The 20,201-nt window shown below is 41.3% G+C and overlaps 1 protein-coding gene across 18 annotated transcripts in view; it reads right to left on the bottom strand.

Moving 5' to 3' along the window:
• Nucleotides 1-20,201, bottom strand: part of PRIMPOL (primase and DNA directed polymerase) — a 47,218-nt gene that overhangs the window by 23,144 nt on the left and 3,873 nt on the right. For 4 of the 18 annotated variants that reach the window (XM_033215803.1, XM_033215808.1, XM_033215805.1 and 1 more), the window contains exons 3-6: nt 14,972-15,210; nt 13,214-13,311; nt 10,721-10,850; nt 6,057-6,204 (exon numbers count right to left, since the gene is read on the bottom strand). In XM_033215803.1, the coding sequence (XP_033071694.1) occupies nt 6,057-6,204; nt 10,721-10,850; nt 13,214-13,311; nt 14,972-15,151 (556 nt within the window). In that variant the 5' untranslated portion in view covers nt 15,152-15,210. Of the gene's footprint in view, nt 1-2,797; nt 2,976-6,056; nt 6,205-9,886; nt 10,068-10,720; nt 10,851-13,213; nt 13,312-14,971; nt 15,211-20,201 lie in introns of those variants that run through there. The other 14 variants (XM_033215804.1, XM_033215809.1, XM_033215807.1 and 11 more) reach the window with 8 other exon arrangements.

Genomic DNA, 20,201 nt, shown 5'->3' with positions numbered 1-20,201 from the left:
TGAGCCTAAGAGGCTGTCATCCAGAAAACACTACTTATTAACACATACTGGGAGGACTTATCTTCACATTCAATGATTAAAGAATGAAGGGCCTCGTGCCCTTAAGGGATCATAACAATAATAATAATGAAGAATGAAGGTTTATATAAGAAAACTGCTGCTCAGAATTGGAAAAAACGGCTTTAAAGTTCATATGGAACCAAAAAAGAGCCCGCATTGCCAAGACAATCCTAAGTCAAAAGGACAAAGCTGGAGGCGTCACGCTACCTGACTTCAAACTATACTACAAGGCTACAGTAACCAAAACAGCATGGTACTGGTACCAAAACAGAGATATAGACCAATGGAACAGAACAGAGTCCTCAGAAATAATACCACACATCTACAGCCATCTGATCTTTGACAAACCTGAGAGAAACAAGAAATGGGGAAAGGATTCCCTATTCAATAAATGGTGCTGGGAAAATTGGCTAGCCATAAGTAGAAAGCTGAAACTGGATCCTTCCCTTACCCCTTATACGAAAATTAATTCAAGATGGATTAGAGACTTAAATGTTAGACCTAATACCATAAAAACCCTAGAAGAAAATCTAGGTAGTACCATTCAGGACATAGGCATGGGCAAGGACTTCATGTCTAAAACACCAAAAGCAACGGCAGCAAAAGCAAAATTGACAAATGGGATCTAATTAAACTAAAGAGCTTTTGCACAGCTAAAGAAACTACCATCAGAGTGAACAGGCAACCTACAGAATGGGAGAAAATTTTTGCAACCTACTCATCTGACAAAGGGCTAATATCCAGAATCTACAAAGAACTCAAACAATATACAAGAAAAAACAAACAACCCCATCAAAAAGTGGGGAAAGGATATGAACAGACATTTCTCAAAAGAAGACATCCATACAGCCAACAGACACATGAAAAAATGCTCATCATCACTCGCCATCAGAGAAATGCAAATCAAAACCACAATGAGATACCATCTCACACCAGTTAGAATGGCAATCATTAAGAAGTCAGGAAACAACAGGTGTTGGAGAGGATGTGGAGAAATAGGAACACTTTTACACTGTTGGTGGGATTGTAAACTAGTTCAACCATTATGGAAAACAGTATGGCGATTCCTCAAGGATCTAGAACTAGATGTACCATATGACCCAGCCATCCCACTACTGGGTATATACCCAAAGGATTATAAATTACTCTACTACAAAGACACATGCACACGTATGTTTATTGCGGCACTATTCACAATAGCAAAGACTTGGAATCAACCCAAATGTCCATCTGTGACAGACTGGATTAAGAAAATGTGGCACATATACACCATGGAATACTATGCAGCCATAAAATGGATGAGTTTGCGTCCTTTGTAGGGACATGGATGCAGCTGGAAACCATCATTCTTAGCAAACTATCACAAGAAGAGAAAACCAAACACCGCATGTTCTCACTCATAGGTGGGAACTGAACAATGAGATCACTTGGACTCGGAAGGGGAACATCACACACTGGGGCCTATCATGGGGAGGGGGGAGGAGGGAGGGATTGCATTGGGGAGTTATACATGATATAAACGTTATGCACATGTACCCTAGAACTTAAAGTATAATAAAAATAAATAAATAAATAAATAAAAATAAAGATCTCATTAAAACTCCCATCTCAATTGCAAAAAAAAAGAAAACTGCTGCTCAGCTAACAGACAGAAGCACTGAGGAAATCTCAGGGAGTCAGTGTGCTGGCAAATTTCTCAAGAGCTTATTTTCTCTCCTTTACCTGCCACGACATGCCCTGCAAACCCTGGCTTTCACAGCCGTCAGCTCCCAGGCTGCTGCTCCTACCTCTGCCTCAAACTGGGCACAAAATGGACTGGACTACGGCCTCGGAGCTAACATCCACAACAAAAGCAATTCGATACATTTACTGTACTTCAACATTTATTCCAAGAACTCTGAGTAACAGTAGTCCTATCTGTACCATGAAAAGTTGGTAAGAAAATCCAGAACTTCGAACTCTCACATTTGACACCATGAAATCAAATAATTTGGCTATTGAGTTGCTTCATGTATACCAATACTCAAGAAATGCAATACTGTAAGAAAAATTTAATTTTAATCTGTAGAACTGTTATTGTTTAGATTCATTCTTCACTTTATTTACCAGAAAGGCTTGGGTCCTTACATTACAACAAATGCATGCTCTAAATTCAAAATTTTCTTTCTTCACATTAGATTTTATTACTTGCCTACTCAGCCAGCTGTGGTGGCTCACGCCTGTAATCCCAGCATTTTGGGAGGCTGAGGCAGGCGGATCACTTGAGGTCAGGAGTTCGAGACCAGCCTGGCCAACATGGTGAAACCCCCGTCTCTACTAAAAATATAAAAATAAGTTGGACGTGGTGCTGGGCACCTGTAATCCCAGCTACTTGGAGGCTGAGGCAAGAGAACTGCTTGAACCTGGGAGGCGGAGGTTGCAGTGAGTCAAGATCATGCCACTGCACTCCAGCCTAGGTGACAGAGTGAGACTCTGTCTCACAAAAAAACAAAAACAAAACAACAAAAAAAATTACTTCCCTACTCAAAGAAACAAATCCAATTTCTTACAAAGCACTAAATGTCAAAATCAAAGCAAACGCATTTGGTCTCGCAATGATATGCTGGTACGGGATGGATTCCTTCTGGAAGGAGGGAGGGAAAGTAAACACCACGTAGAAAGAAATCACAGCACATCAAAGGACAACAAAGCAAAATCTAAACCCAAACTGATAAAGCTAATCTTCCTGAAAACTTACCATTGCAGCTACTTGACCCCAGACAGTAAGAGAAGAGAGTGCACGGTTGCAGAAACGGAGGCAATGGCAGTGCTGGGGAGGCCACAGGCCTTGGAACCCTGGCATGGAGCAACCATGGCCAGGACCACGACATGAGGACTGTCACCAGCATCAATGCTAACACACTGGCCCCAGCAAACCACACTGCTTCCTACTTCCCTTCCAGGATCTTATTGCCCCCAACCCTCATGAGGACAGGAACTATCTTATTTGCTGGAAATAACTCAAAAGATTAGTCAGTCAGAAATTTGAGGTATGACAGCAAACTGGCAGAAGAGTATTTTTAGGCAGATCAAGAGCTAGGATCTCTTACATTTAACTGAATTCTCTTCTCTGAAAGGCTGACAACAGCAACTAGAAATGTCATCCAAAGATACACTAAGGGAAGAAAAAAGGGAAAATTCTGAATCACTTCATATTCTCTGCACTTCTGGCTCTGGCAGCTCCTAATTCTAGGGGAAAGGGGCTGAGGTGACAGCCCAGTTACAACGCCTGATCACATCTCTCCAGCCACACTAGACCATTCACTGTACCCATTAGCCATACACTCTTATCTCCATAGCTTTGCTTATGCTGTTCTGACTGTAAAGCCTTTCTTACCTTTGACTATACAATGAAATCTGACTGAAAGCCCAGATGAATGCCATCTGCTTTCAGAAGATATCTGTAGCAAAAACTGCTGGTACCTCACAAATTTCTATTCTCTCCTTCTTCCTGAGCAAGAGATTCTCAGCTTTCGGCCTGTGGCTAGTAGTCATAGGGCAGACGATGACCAGTAAACAGCAAGCAAAGAAATAGCCTATGTGGTGCTCTGCCTCCACACCCTGACAGCAGTCCCGCCTCACTATTCATGCATTCATTCGGAAGGGATCTACTCAGATACGACTGAGCAAGAAGGCCCCACACTGCAGAAAGGCAGCAAGCACTGGGGCTGGAGTCAGAGACAGCTCAGTTTCTGTTTTGGCTTTGCCATCTGCCAGCTCTGTGACTTTGGTCAAATCTAAACCTTAACATTCCCCAGCTGCTTAACAGGAATAACAGCACCTACCTTTTGGAGTTGCTATAAGGAGTAAACAAGAAAATGAAATTAAGGAATTAGCACAATGCCTGGCGCATGTAACCACTTTAAAGCCTTGGTTGTGCAGCCTTAGGACAAGTCCCTAAAGGTATTCATTACTACCTTCTGGATGAATGCACGAAGAGTAAGGAGGACCAGGTGAACAGGCCACATCGCGTGAGACAGCCGCATCAGCAAGTGCCAAGGCCAAGCACTGCAGCAAATGTGGCCCATGACAGGAGCTGAATGAAAAGGGCAGGGTGGCGGGAGATGAGGCTGCCAACTTGTATTTATTATTGCTGTTATTATTCTTATATTAATAATATTAGTAATGTTATTGATAACGATATTTTCATTATCGGCTAAGCTCTGGAAATACAAAAGGAAGAAACAGTCCCTGCCCTAGAGAAACATTAAGTAGAATAGAGGAGATGACAAAGAAAACAGGAAATGACCATAGGAAGTGGTAAATGCTTTGACACAGTAAGCTCTGGACGTTCTCTGCAACCCAGAGGAACACTAATCTAAGTAAGGCTTAGGGTTTCAGATGTGACAGAAACAGCTTCTCACACGGTTTGATGGCAACAGAGTCCTAACAGGCCAGGGGCTCATCCCTGTAATCCCAGCACTTTGGGAGGCCGAGGTGGGCAGATCACAAGGTCAGGGGATCAAGACCATCCTGGCTAACATGGTGAAACGCTGTCTCTACTAAAAATACAAAAAGTTAGCTGAGCATAGTGGCACACGCCTGTGGTCCCAGCTACTCGGGAGGCTGAGGCAGGAGAATCACTTGAACCCAGGAGGCAGAGGTTGCACTGAACCAAGAACGTGCCACTGCACTCCAGCCTGGGCGACAGAGCGAGACTCCGTCTCAAAAAAAAAGTTTTGAAAGTTTTCACTTTCACTGTTCTCCCAGCCTCTAAGTCCATTTTTTGGGTTTGGATGGGTGAGTGCGTTTCTCACAGGATTAGGGAGACAGACCGAGGAGGAACGTCCAGCTGAGCTCACAGGAAACAGGCAGGTGACGAGAGCCTTGTGAAAACAGCATGCTGGGTTTCTGTGGCCACCTTCCCCTAATTCAGAAATCAGGTTCCTGACTTTCATGCCAGTGCTTTAGTGACTATGTCCACACCTTTTATTCTAGGTGGCTGTGAAACTCTAAGACACTCGTAGCTCTGAACCGAACTACCTGTTACCTGAGCTTCAGTCACTCATCTGCTGTTTGGACCCTTGCCCTACCCTGCTTTGATACGCTCTCGGGATTTGGCTTCTGTTCAGACCTTCATTATGGTGTTCCCACTCCACCTGTGTTTCTCCTTTGGCCTGACTTAATGTTTAACACCTGGGCCTCTATCTCTAACTGCCCAGGACTGAGATAAATAATCTAGTTTCACTTTGAGACTTGTCCCTCTAGAATTCTCCCAACTCTGAAGCTCTGCCTGGAACAATAAACAACCATCTTTGATACAACCTGGGACCGAAGTCCCAAAGCAAGGCCAAAGCAAAGGTCAGAAATCCAGAAACGAGACTGCAGATAAGGCTTGAAATGGAAAGGCCGCTCATGAACTTCCCAAGAAACTGAAATAAATCCTGTTGGAGCAGGAACCACTCTTTGGACATGGATAGCCATCCCAGTCTCTATGATTAGAGATGCAAATGCCAAAGAAGTCCTGAATAGGCTGATGTGTCTAGAACAGAAAGGTCTAAAGCTAAAGGAACATCTTAAAAACATGAAGAAACACACTGCCTTTTTTTTTTTTTTTTTGAGACAGGGTCTCACTCTGTTGCCTAGGCCGGAGTGCAGTGGCGTGATCTTGGCTCACTGCAACCTCCGCCTCCTGGGTTCAAGCAATCCTTGTGCCTCAGCATTCCGAGTAGCTGGGACTACAGGCATGCACCACCATGCCCGGCTAATTAGTAGAGACAGGGTTTCGCCAGCTTGCCCAGGCTGGTCTCGAACTCCTAGCCTCAAGTGATGCACCCACCTTGGCCTCCCAAAGTGCTGGAATTGCAGGCGTAAGCCACTGCACTCGGCGCACATCGCATTTTTTAGGATAAGTTAATGATCATAAAAGTTGATATGTATGCACAAAATTTTAAGAGGAACAAGAACATATGAGTTTTGAATACAACTCCATGATTTTTAAAAAGCAGTATACTTACCAACATGAATGTTATCTTTAAATGCCACATCATGGAGCTGAAATATTAAATGCCGGCTGAATTTCTCATCAGTGCTAGAATCCAAGTTCAAAACATCTTCAGCTGAGCAATTAACACCATATAACTCTCGAAGTGCTTTACACACATACTAAAAACACAAGTAAAATGCAAATAATTTATATTTTTTGTCTTAAAATTTTTCTATGAGCAATAAGCATCTCTTTAAATATAATCTATGAGTTAAAAAGTCATTAATTTCTGATCAGGTGTGGTGGCTCATGCCTGTAATCCCAGCACTTTGGGAGGCCAAGGTGGGCAGATAACTTGAAGTCAGAAGTTTGAGACCAGCCTAGCCAACATGGTAAAACCCAGTCTCTACTAAAAACACAAAAATTAGCCAGGCATGGTGGCGGGTGTCTGTAAATCCCAGCTACTCAGGAGGCTGAGGCAGGAAGATCACTTGAACCCAGGAGGTGGAGGTTGCAGTCAGCCAAGATGGTGCCACTGCACTCCAGTCTGGGTGACAGAGTGAGACTCTGCCTCAAAAAAAAAAAAAAAGTCATTAATTTATTTTGTAATGGTTTTAATGACCAGAAAGGGTCTAATTCATACTGAGCCTGAATTCAGTTCTAAGAATACAGCCTCTGAGACTATATGGCACTGAGCATGAAGGCCATGCACAGTAGAAAGGCAGCAAGCACTGGGGCTGGAGTCAGAAACAGCTGTGTCAGTTTTGGCTTTGCCATCTGCCAGCTCTATGACTTTGGTCAAATCTAAACCTTAACATTTCCCAGCTGCTAAACAGGAATAACAACAGCAGCTACCTTTTGGAGTTGCTGTAAGGAACAAACCAAAAAATGAAATTTTTAGCACAGTGCCTGGCACATGTAACTGCTTAAAAGCCTTGGTTGTGCAGCCTTAGGACAAGTCCCTAAAGCTTCAATCTTCTCATTCGCAAAATGAAGCTACTAAGAACTACCATGCCATATTATCTTGACATGAGCAAAAATGTTTATGAACTGCCGTCACTTTAGATACCTAAAAGTTAGGCAACAAATTGTATTTTTAATAATGTGTTGGCATTCTTATACCACCACACTCCCCTCATGCTCTCTGGCTGTACTCTTCTGTAAATTCCCACTTTCTCAGACAGAGCTTCCTTGATTTCCCTCTCTACATCAAATTCCCCCTATATACTCTTTCTCTCTTTGTAGACTTACACAGCTACAATTTTAGGTTGATTTATGTGATTAGTTTGACATGTTTTATCTGCATTACAGAGGCTCTTCCTCCATATTTGTTCTCTCCCTCTGTAGAAACACACTCCTGATTTTTAGCTAGGTTGGAGGCCATCCAGAACAAAGACTACATTTCCCAGGCTCCTCTACAGCAGGGTGTGGCTGCTAAGTCGGCCAATGGGATGTGAGAAAGAAAGTATGCCATTTCTGAAAGATCCTCTAACAGGGAAAGGGCATGCCCTCCCCTGCTCCATTTGTACTGACTAGAATGCAGACACAGCGGTATGAGCCATCTTGGATAATGGAAGAAGGCAACATCTTAGGGACAGCAAAGCAACAAGCCTAGTCCCTAACAGTATGGAGACACAGTAGATATTACTTGGGGGAGAAACTGGTTTCTGTCTTGTTTAAGCCACTTTAATTTTGGGTCTTTATTATGGCAGCTAAATCTATCCTAATTTATTATCCTCCATTAGACTACAAAGTGTATGCCATCAGAAATTATGTCTCTTTGACTTTTGGTAATCCTAGTGCCTAGGCACGGTGTCTGACACTTAGTAGAGACTAAAAACTGATGAATGAAGTCGACTTCTGTACTTCATTAAAGTGGCTTAAACAAGACAGAAACCAGTTTCTCCCCCAAGTAATATCTACTGTGGCTCCATACTGTTAGGGACTAGGCTTGTTGCTTTGCTGTCCCTAAGATGTTGCCTTCTTCCATTATCCAAGATGGCTCATACCGCTGTGTCTGCATTCTAGTCAGTACAAATGGAGCAGGGGAGGGCATGCCCTTTCCCTGTTAGACTTCAGAGCCACAGAGAATAAATTTAGTGACACTTTAGGTAGGACAAGTAATCATATACTCCTAAATTCTCTTTCCCAAGATTAACTTTATTAAAACTTTAAGTTACTTAAATAATTAAATTATAAAATCCAGGAGTTAAACTTATATGATTGGATAATGTTGCCCTGAAATGTGGTCCTAATAAAATACATTAGCACCAGAATTCATTCTAACTGGGGAGAAGCGGCTTATTGAAATGTGCCAGTTTAGCCACTGAACCAAAGGGTATTTTACATTATCACCAATTATTATTAACCATCTGCTAAATTAACATAATAGCTAACCTAATTATGCCTCCTCACAGTAAGACTCAAAGGAAAAAGTACTTACTGGATTATAAACTTATTGCATACAAAGTAACCAATAAATGAAATTAATTTCAATGCAATCATTATAAAAAGCATTATATTAAGTAATCCAATGAGAACAGTTCTATCAACATGGTAAACATGTTAAATAAAAATGCTGTATAATTTTGAACTTAGATTTATACAGTTTCTTCCAACAGTTTTGCTGATGCAAAAGATTAGCTGTTCAAGACTCATTTGGAAAAAGTGGTATAAAGAATAAGGAGAAAAAAATTCTAAACATCTGCACAGCCTTTGCCGTACCAGTGTTTATTAATAGTGTTACAAATGAAATTTGCTCCAGTGTTCATTAGAAATATTTCTAGTTTCTAATGCAATGTGGTACTTCTTTGTTAATATGTAATGTTAAGTGGCAGTGAAAATCTCCGAATCGAGGTTCCTTGTAGCCCACGGAGAAACTACACAAGAAATCTTACTTTAGAGTATAGAAGAAAGTCAATATTTATGAATTATTAAAACATAATTAGGCCAGGCACCATGGCTCACTCCTATAATCCCAGCACTTTGGGAGGACGAGATGGGTATATCACTTGAGGCCAGGAGTTCAAGACCAGCCTGGCCAACATGGCAAAACCCCGTCTCTACTAAAAATACAAAAATTAGCCAGGTATGGTGGCACGCACCTGTAATCCCAGCTACTCAGGAGGCTGAGGCAGGAGAATTGCTTGAACCTGGGAGGCAGAGATTGCAGTGAGCTGAGATTATACCACTGCACCCCAGCCTGGGTGACAGAGTGAGACTCTGTCTCAAAAATAATAATAATAATAATAATAATAAAGGTCAAAAATTAAACAGAATTTACCAGCTGTAATGAAATAAGCATCTAAATTTATTTTTAAGGGTTCAATGGCTATTTTAAGAAAAACATAATTTGGGGGTTTTTTGGGGGGAGGTGGGGGAATTTATATATATTTATTCTGCTTCAAAGCCAGGATAAAGCTAATATTCTGTATACTTTTTAAACAGCATTCACATACATTTTCAAAAAGATTTAAAATCAAGCATGTAGAGGTCCAACAGAGAATACTAGCAGATATTCTTTATCAAAAACATTTTAATTTGGATATATTTTAAGAGTTACAAAATGGGTAATCTATAACATTATTATTCAGTTAACATTTAAAAGAAAAATAGCTAGTCAGGAAGTGTCAGTACCTACACTTAGGCCGAAGTATAGTCAGCACAATTTTAACACAACTTCCTGTGATACAATCTGAAAATTTTTTTGAAATAATCCTAATAGAACTTAGCTGCACAAGTCCATGCTATTCCTTTTATTAGTAACTTCCTGGTTGACACAGCTAACTCAAAAATAAAGAGCTACAATATTTTTCTCTTAGTTAAAACCAGTGATAACTATATTTATAGACAAGGTTTTACCAGTACTGGCTGTAGGGCCTTGAATAGGAATTCGGTTCGTCCGGGCCTTAATTTCCTCATTTGGAAAGGGAGAAGATCAGATGATTTCCAAAATTCCTGCAAGCTCCAAAAATCTGATACTGTGGCCGGGCGCGGTAGCTCAAGCCTGTAATCCCAGCACTTTGGGAGGCCGAGACGGGCGGATCACGAGGTCAGGAAATCGAGACCATCCTGGCTCACACGGTGAAACCCCGTCTCTACTAAAAAAAAAAAATACAAAAAATTAGCCGGGCGAGGTGGCGGGCGCCTGTAGTCCCAGCTACTCGGGAGGCTGAGGCAGGAGAATGGCATGAACCCGGGAGGCGGAGCTTGCAGTGAGCTGAGATCCGGCCACTGCACTCCAGCCTGGGCGGCAGAGCGAGACTCCGTCTCAAAAAAAAAAAAAAAAAAATCTGATACTGTTTGTAGTCAGTGTTCTTGAGGTTCATCTCAGTACCCAATTTTTACAGTAAAAATTATTTTGCTTGGCTTTTACCAAAGTCAGCTATTTGTAATGGAATTCAGAGAATTAATATATAATTTTAATATATAGAAAATTTCCAAACTGACATCTTTTTCAAAGCATGTTTTTTTACCAGATAGTAAAATCGCAAACTATATGAACATAAATTGAACTTTCCTTCCTTTTCACAGTTTACTCATAGAAGTAATATTAAAAAATCAAAGTCAAAAGGAACAGTAGCAAGAAAAAGAAGAGATACAGAACCTGCATATTATGTAGGCTGAATTCACTGAATGAATAAGCCAATGAAGAAGAATAGATAGAAATAAGGAAAACGTGAGTCGGCCATTTACCTTGATGAGTAATGCAACCATGTTTTTCCCAGCAGCTCCTGGGTTGGCAGGTTTGTTAAATTCCAAATCAAAATAAAGCTTGCACACAGCATTTTCAGGAATAACTTCATAGCAGTGTAAGAGATTTTTTCTAAATTGAATAATTCAAGATTGTTAAATTGATATCTTATACCTTTATTGATTGATTGAGACTGAGTCAGCACTGAATAATTCAAGATTGTTAAATTGATATCTTATACCTTTATTGATTGATTGATTGAGACTGAGTCAGCACTGTTGCCCAGGCTGGAGTGCAGTGGTGTGATCTCGGTTCACTGCAACCTCCTCCTCCTGGGTTCAAGCGATTCTCCTACCTCAGCCTCCCGAGTAGCTGGGACTACAGGCACGTGCCACCACACTTGATTAATTTTTGCATTTTTAGTAGAAACAGGGTTTACGCCATGTTGGCCAGGCTGATCTTGAACTCCTGGCTTCCGGTGATCCACCTGCCTCAGTCTCCCAAAGTGCTGGGATTACAGGTGTGAGCCACTATGCCCGGCCTCTATCTTATTCCTTTTAAATCGTGGCAGTTTCTCTTACATTGCAAGTACTGTGTTAACTGTGCTTTCACTACACACAAGTATGAAATAAGAACATGATAAAGTGAACTGTTCACCACAGGTTTACGGCTCATCGTGTCAAGGGTTTCCATCAAGCAAAATGCAACAATTATATCCTGTAACATTATTTAACTGGAAAATACAGTCAATCTTACAGTGCTATTGATTTACAGATGAGTTTGATATTGTGTAATACCTCTATATTTGTTTTTAATGTCACCATGAAACAAATTTTCTTTGAAAAAAAATGTTATTTTCAGGATGCCATATTCTTCGGATTCCATTACTTTTCCATGAGAATTTTTAAATTCTGTATTTTCATTGGAAGATAATATTTTAAAAATTGGTTAAAAAATTCTGAATCACCTGACTTTGATAAGCTCTCAATGCTCATGTTTGCAGTTACATTCTTTCTGTCATTAAGAGGAATGACTTTGACACAGGTTAAATAGGGAGAGATGCTGACTTAATTTGCAAATGATAATTTGGACTAAAGTTCAGATGGCATCCTATACAAATTAAGGACTTATAGTAATTTGAAGAGGGAAAAGTTATGTGAAAATTGTATCATTAGGTGGCACAGGTAGTGGAGGAACTCAACACACACATACATGTACACCCATACACATCCTGGAGCAGTCAGTACCATATTTACATTGCAAGATGAGACAGTTTCAGCAAAACATCTGTCACATCATCTTAATGATTTTCATTCAACTCTAACTGGTGTTGCATGTATATAAACATAAATCCAGTTTCATATTTGAAGCTACTTAGCAACATTCGAATAAAAGTATTCTAAATCAATATAGGGCATACATAACAATTTACTCTCCTTTTCCATACACTACACAAGTCTGAGAAATACTTGAATACAGCTGGGCACGGTGGCTCACGCCTGTAATCCCAGCACTTTGGGAGGCCGAGGCGGGCAGATCATCTGAGGTCAGGAGTTCGAGACTAGCCTGACCAATATAAAGAAACCCCGTCTCCACTAAAAATACAAAAATTATCCAGGCATGGTGGCAGGTACCTGTTAATCCCAGCTACTTGGGAGGCTGAGACAGGAGAATTGCTTGAACTCAGGAGGCAGACGTTGCAGTGAGCCAAGATCATGCCATTGCACTCCAGCCTGGGCAACAAGAGTGAAACTCCATCTCAAAAAATATTTAAAAAAATAAAAAAAAAGAAAGAAAAAAAGAGAAATACTTGAATAGATCACTCAGTTAAAATAAAGCTAATAAGCCAGGTGCAGCGGCTCACACCTGTAATCCCAACACTTTGGGAGGCCGAGGTGGGTGGATTACCTGAGGTCAGGAGTTAGAGACCAGCCTGGTCAACATGGTGAAACCCTATCTCTACTAAAAAACATAAAAATGAGCCAGACATGGTGGTGGACGCCTGTAATCCCAGCAACTCAGGAGGCAGAGGCTGCAGAGAGCCAAGATCATGGCACTACACTGCAGTCTGGGCAAAAAGAGTGAAATTCTGTCTTAAAAAAATAAAAAATAAAGCTAATAACAATTTAAAATAGTAATAATAAAGTCAAGATAAAGCAGATATTTCTTTATTACTAGGTAAATAACATACATATTCCTTTGTGATTAATAGTATAATTTAATACCTGTTTGCAAAAGAGAGATTTCAAAACTCCCTTTGGGTACACACATATATTTGTGTACGTGCATGATTATTTTCTCCCAGCACCTGGTGAGATACTCAAACATTGCTATGACAAGAAAACTCCAGATTTCAATTCTAAGAGTAAAGGAGCAACTAATAGTGTGGTCACAAACTGTGGAGGCCAATTCAGCCTGAACTAATTTCACCAAAATTCCTAGGCAAAGGAAATGGAACTCTAGCTTAGTGTGTGGATCTGCTGCGTGCCACCTACCTGGATTTATAGTAAAACCAAAACTCAGCATAGGTTGTCACAAGGTAAATACGCTGTCCATCTCCTACTTTGTATTCCAAAGCAAATACGTGAACATCCTAAATAAAATCAAAAAAGAATTCAGAAAAATTCACAAAATGCAAACCTAAACTCAACTGTAGCTATTGAATGTTCATAAAGAATTTTTCATTCAAGTTTTCAGAAACTGTAATTTGAACATTTGTATTATTAAATACAAGACAAGTCGTCACTAGGTTTATGCCATTCAAAATCTAATTATACCTATTTTTTAATCATTCATACAAAAGCTGAAAACAATTAGAATATGCAGACCAAAGAGAAAAAAGGAGAGAAACCACTCTTAAAAATATTACTCATTTGACTTATGATAGTTTTATTTCTTATTTTATGAAATTAAACTTATTTTTTAATGATTTGGGCTAAAATTAATTAGTAAATTCCCTAGTACATATAAAAATGTATGTAGGATACTTTTGTTTTTTTGAAACAAGAGTCTTACTCTGTTGCCCAGGCTGGAGTGCAGTGGCACAATCTTGACTCACTGAAACCTCTGTCTCCCAGGTTCAAGCAATTCTCCTGCCTCAGCCTCCCAAGGAGCTGGGATTACAGGCGCCCACCACCACGCCTGATTAATTTTTTGTATTTTTAGTAGAGACAAGGTTTCACTATGCTGGCCAGGCTGGCCTCGAACTCCTGACCTCAAAGTGATCTGCCTGCCTTAGCCTCCTAAAGTGCTAGGATTATGGGCGTGAGCCACCACACCCAGCCGGAACCATTTTTTTAAAGGTTAATTACTGTGATAGTGGTTTAAATATAATTGTTCATGCCTCCTGCCATAAAGTTTCTTCTAATAGAGGAATGCATCCACAAGTTATTTTGTTTCCTCTCAGCTAAAGGTAGCTGGTGAGCATATTTTTCTTTTCATGAGTGAAAAATCACAGGACTCAGTTACTTAACCCTAACAAAAATCTTTTTGAAATAAATTTTACAGACTGGTGATTAGCAAGTCCAACAAGCATACCCCATCTATATCTTTTTAAAATTCAAGTTCAGATGAATCTGTCAGTATTTTAATTGCTGCTGCTTGAATTAGGTTTACCCAAAATGACTAAGAAAGGTATTTCTTAAGCCATTCTCATGAGATTTGAGTAAGCATATCCTGACTAGAGAAAGAGAGGTCCTTCTAAAACTTCCAGCACTTGGAGCTTTTAGACAGCAACAGTGATCAGACTCACAGTACATTTCTGCTATCATATATGCATCTTATCTTTTCTTTCACATTTCTTTATATTCCCCACAGTGCCCATGAAAAAAAGAATGTGAAATACACATCTGTTGCTTGATTTAGTGATTTTTATTTTTGAGCACCATGTTCTTTGAAAGGCTGACACTCCTTTCTCCGACTTGCTTAATGTGTTAAAATAAATATGGTTCCCCGCCCTCTAAGCATAAAGCTTCATTTAAATGTTATTATAATTTTTAAAATCTAATGGGCACTGGATGTGTCATTCTTTTTCATTACTAATATAAATTAAATGGTAAATGATTCACAGGGATATTTTTCCTAAATCACATGCCATTAAGATTCCCATTAAATTCTCTTGGTAGAATATACGGCCTGAAATGAAGACAAATAATAGATTAAAAAAAAAAAACTGAAACTATAATGAAGAAGAAGAAGAAAGAAGAGGAGGAAGTGGAAGAGGAGGACAAAGAAGAGGAGGAGGAGGAAATTACTTCTTTACAGCTTTTAACAAAATTAAAAGCTTGAGCTTGTCGATGAAATAGTCTCCAAATGGAGGGTGGTTCCTCTGGCTTGGACAGTCTTGGTCTATACACTGAGGACAATGGTTTCCTCTCATAATGAGATGCTCGTTCTTCAATTTGCTTCAGTTTTTCTTCCCATTTTCTGTTCATTGGTTCAGAAGTACGGAGAGAATAAATCCTATCCCATGTAATATTTCTATCAATTACTACTAAAACAAACAACAAACAAAAAGGCCATTAATTTCTTTATTTAGAATATATTTTGTTTGATAAAGTTTCAAAACTCACTTCCTGACACTTATTTCCTTGTTTATTCTTTGCATGAAGTTTTACCACAGACCGAGAGCAAGGACGGTTATCAGAAATTCTTAGATCCTGGTTCTTCCTCTAACGGTATTATGACCTTGGACAGGTTAATGAAGCTCCCTGAATCTTATTTAATCAACTGAAAAATAGGAATCAATATTATCTTGAGTACTTTATATACTTACCTTGAAGATAAAGGTAATAAGACATAAGCAAATGATCTCTAGATTACAAAGCCTCATGTAAATATATGTGTTGGCCGGGCGCGGTGGCTCAAGCCTGTAATCCCAGCACTTTGGGAGGCCGAGACGGGCGGATCACGAGGTCAGGAGATCGAGACCATCCTGGCTAACACGGTGAAACCCCGTCTCTACTAAAAAAAAAAAAAAAAACTAGCCGGGCGAGGTGGCGGCGCCTGTAGTCCCAGCTACTCGGGAGGCTGAGGCAGGAGAATGGCGGGAACCCGGGAGGCGGAGCTTGCAGTGAGCTGAGATCCGGCCACTGCGCTCCAGCCTGGGTGACAGAGCGAGACTCCGTCTCAAAAAAAAAAAAAAAAAGGCCGGGCGCGGTGGCTCAAGCCTGTAATCCCAGCACTTTGGGAGGCCGAGACGGGCGGATCACGAGGTCAGAAGATCGAGACCATCCTGGCTAACACGGTGAAACCCCGTCTCTACTAAAAAAATACAAAAAATTAGCCGGGCGAGATGGCGGGCGCCTGTAGTCCCAGCTACTCGGGAGGCTGAGGCGAGAGAATGGCGTAAACCCGGGAGGCGGAGCTTGCAGTGAGCTGAGATCCGGCCACTGCACTCCAGCCTGGGCGACAGAGCGAGACTCCGTCTCAAAAAAAAAAAAAAAAAAAAAAAAAAAAGTAAATATATGTGTTTTTTGTATCATTATGGTTTTTACTATAACCATTTTACTGTGTCACATGCTGTGGCCCTGTCCACCATTCTTGTGCTATTATTTCTCAGGGTAGAATTCATTTCTAGATACCAATGTACAGCTTTTAGTTCCCTTTTCCTTTGTTTCTGTCCATGTCTCCGCTTCTCTCTCAATACAACTTTCAGTTGGGAATATGAATGGGAATTACAATACTGGCTAGTTTTGGATGTCTATAGTCATGGATGATTTTTCTTTCTATATAATACTTCCATGTCAACCATACCAGAGTAAGGATGCCAGGCAATAATTTTCCAATTTGGGATTATAATTCATTTACAAAAGAAAAAGAATAGGTTTTTAGAAGAAGAGTGGCAACACTTTCACTCTAGATTAAAAACAGCCAAATCAGCCACAAACCCCTTGCCACAAACTCCTTGCACCTAAACTCACTCTCATACTGACCCTCAGCTTGGCCATATGACTTGTTTTGGGCCAACATCACACTGACAAAAGTGAAGCAAGCAGAGGTTTAACGAGTGCCTTTGCAGCAGACTTGGTTATCCCAAAACCCTGCCCTGAGATTGCCATGCCATAACTCTAGCCTCATAGAGGATGAAAGTCCACATGGAAAAGAACCAAGGAATTGCAGCCAACAGCCAGCATAAGCAGTCAGATACGTGAGTTGGGCCATTCCAGACATCCAGCCATCATCTGAATTCAATGCATTAGTAAGCCTGAGTCCCACAGAGACCTACCAAACTGCCCAGCCAACCCACAGAGCTATAATAAAAAATAAATTTGGTTGTTTTGTCTTTTTCAAGCCAGTAAGTTTGGGGCTGGCTTGGACATAGAAACAGGTAATTAATAGAGTTCCTCTCTTCATTAATATCAACTTTGCCATAATTTACCTATGTGGAAAACAGATATATTAGGGCTTAAGTGAAATAATATGTACTAAATCATTTAACAGAACACGTTTGTGCTTATTGAGTTGATAAACATCGTCTTGAATTTTAGCAGAAAACTTGGCAGCAACACAAACTCATTGGCAAATGAGTATTTCCTGGAAGGAAAACCAGAAACTCCCTAAAAGATGAAGAGAGGGGGCCAGGCGCGGTGGCTCACGCCTGTAATCCCAGCACTTTGGAGGCTGAGCCGGGTGGATCATCAGGTCAGGAGTTTGAGACCAGCCTTGCCAACATGGTGAAACTCCATCTCTACTAAAAATACAAAAATCAGCTGGGCGTGGTGGTAGGCACCTGTAATCCCAGCTACTTGGGAGGCTGAGGCAAGAGAATAGTTTGAACCAGGAGCAGAGGTGCCAGTGAGCCGAGATCGCACCACTGCACTCCAGCCTGGGTGACAGGGCAAGAATCCATCTCAAAAAAAAAAGATTAAGAGAGGGTAGGCCGGGCGCGGTGGTTCATGCCTGTAATCCCAGCACTTTGGGAGGCAGAGGCAGGCGGATTACCTGAGGTCAGGAGTTCGAGACCAGCCTGACCAATATGGTGAAACCCCCGTCTCTACTAAAAATACAAAAATTGGCCGGGCGCGGTGGCTCAAGCCTGTAATCCCAGCACTTTGGGAGGCCGAGACGGGCGGATCACGAGGTCAGGAGATCGAGACCATCCTGGCTAACATGGTGAAACCCCATCTCTACTAAAAAAAAATGCAAAAAAACTAGCCGGGCGAGGTGGTGGGCGCCTGTAGTCCCAGCTACTTGGGAGGCTGAGGCAGGAGAATGGCGTAAACCCGGGAGGCGGAGCTTGCAGTGAGCCGAGATCTGGCCACTGCACTCCAGCCTGGGTGACAGAGCGAGACTCCGTCTCAAAAAATAAAAATAAAAATAAAAATAAAAATACAAAAATTATCCAGGCATGGTGGCGGGCTCCTGTAGTCCCAAATACTTGGGAGGTTGAAACAGGAAAATTGCTTGAACCCAGGAGGCAGAGATTGCAGTGAGCTGAAATTATGACACTGCACTCTAGCCTGGGCAACACAGCAAGACTCCATCTCAAAAGAAAAGAAAAGAAAAGAAAAAGGGCAGGGGTAGAACATCATGACCTTGTTAGAAAAAAACAAAGGCATATTATCCACAGATTTCAAATCTGACATCAATCATAACAGACCTAAGAAAGATTATTCTCTCAGAGTTCTACCTAATTCACATAAAAATTATAAACTAGGAAACAGAAATATAATTCTAAAGGTACTAACATAAATTTCATAACAGGTATGCTTAGGAAAAATATCAATTCAACTGGATTGAGGAGATGAAGCAATTTTTTTAAAAACTGCTTTGGCTGGGCGCGGTGGCACGCCTGTAATCCCAGCACTTTGGGAGGCCAAGACAGGCAGATCACAAGGTCAAGAGATCGAGACCATCCTGGCTAACACGTAAAACCCTGTCTCTAATAAAAATACAAAAAAAATTAGCCGGGCATGGTGGCGGATGCCTGTAGTCCCAGCTACTCAGGAAGCTGAGGCAGGGGAATGGCGTGAACTCAGGAGGCGGAGCTTGCAGTGAGCCGAGATAGTGCCACTGCACTCCAGCCTGGGCGACAGAGCGAGACTCTGTCTCAAGAAAAAAAAAACTGCTTTAACTTGTCAATACAAAGTGATATTGCTCCTTATTGCTAGATTCTGAGTATTCAGTTACTTTGATCTGCTTCACATACAGCTAAAAATCTGCTACCCTTAGATAAACCTAATTGAGAAACTGAGTTTCTATTATGAAATGTAACTTTTAACAAAGTCCATTGATTATTAGTGAAGAAAATAAATACAGAATGTCATCACATCTGAATTTAGCTAGTATCTAACCGATAACTGACTACAAATGACTATGTGGATGTTCATACTTAGTGACACTGAAATTTTATCATGAAAAATTGTTTGATTTTGTAAAAATCTTGGTGGGACTATAGCAGGATGAGCGGCAGACAAAACTCCTCAGACACCGAGTTAAAGAAGGAAGGGGTTTATTCGGCCGGGGACATCGGCAAGACTTTTGTCTTAAGAGCCGAGCTCCCCAAGTGAGCAATTCCTGTCTCTTTTAAGGGCTCACAACTCTAAGGGGGTGCGTGTGAGAGGGTCGTGATTGATTGAGCAAGCAGGGGGTACATGACTGGGGGCTGCATGCACCAGTAATTAGATCAGAACAAAACAAGATAGGGATTTTCGCAGTGCTTTTCTATGCAATGTCTGTCATCTATAGATAACAGAACCAATGAGGTCGGGGATCAGTCTTTAACTACCAGGCCCAGGGTGTGGTGCTGGGCTGCCTGCCTGTGGATTTCATTTCTGCCTTTTAGTTTTTACTTCTTCTTTCTTAGGAGGCAGACATTGGGCATAAGACAATATGAGGGGTGGTCTCCTCCCTTAGGACCATGGGAGTATGTCATACATGAACATCATGAAGTCACAATGAAAAAACAGCTTAAGGGCCGGGCGCGGTGGCTCAAGCCTGTAATCCCAGCACTTTGGGAGGCCGAGACGGGCGGATCACGAGGTCAGGAGATCGAGACCATCCTGGCGAACACGGTGAAACCCCGTCTCTACTAAAATATACGAAAAACTAGCCGGGCGAGGTGGCAGGCGCCTGTAGTCCCAGCTACTCGGAAGGCTGAGGCAGGAGAATGGCGTAAACCCGGGAGGCGGAGCTTGCAGTGAGCTGAGATCCGGCCACTGCACTCCAGCCTGGGCAACAGAGCCAGACTCCGTCTCAAAAAAAAAAAAAAGAAAAGAAAAAACAGCTTAAGACTCACTGAACTGGGGAAACGATGAGCGTCAACAAAAGAAGAAAGAGAAGTTCAGTACATCTCGTGCCCCCTTCATGTCTGCACAGTTTGAAAATTTTAACAGCTGGGGTGAGCATCAGAAGACAACTGGGGCTTGGTCTAGTCCAGCAGGAGGGTTGAATTACAAAAAGCCAAGGAAATGGAGAACAGGAAGGCATCTGGCATTCTGCTTTGGGACTATCACATTCCTCATCCGTCCCCTCTGGGGGAAT

Source organism: Trachypithecus francoisi, unplaced genomic scaffold, assembly GCF_009764315.1.
Source record: "Trachypithecus francoisi isolate TF-2019V2 unplaced genomic scaffold, Tfra_2.0 Lachesis_group1, whole genome shotgun sequence".
NCBI lineage: Eukaryota > Metazoa > Chordata > Mammalia > Primates > Cercopithecidae > Trachypithecus > Trachypithecus francoisi.
This window is presented reverse-complemented; position numbering and strand designations above follow the sequence as displayed.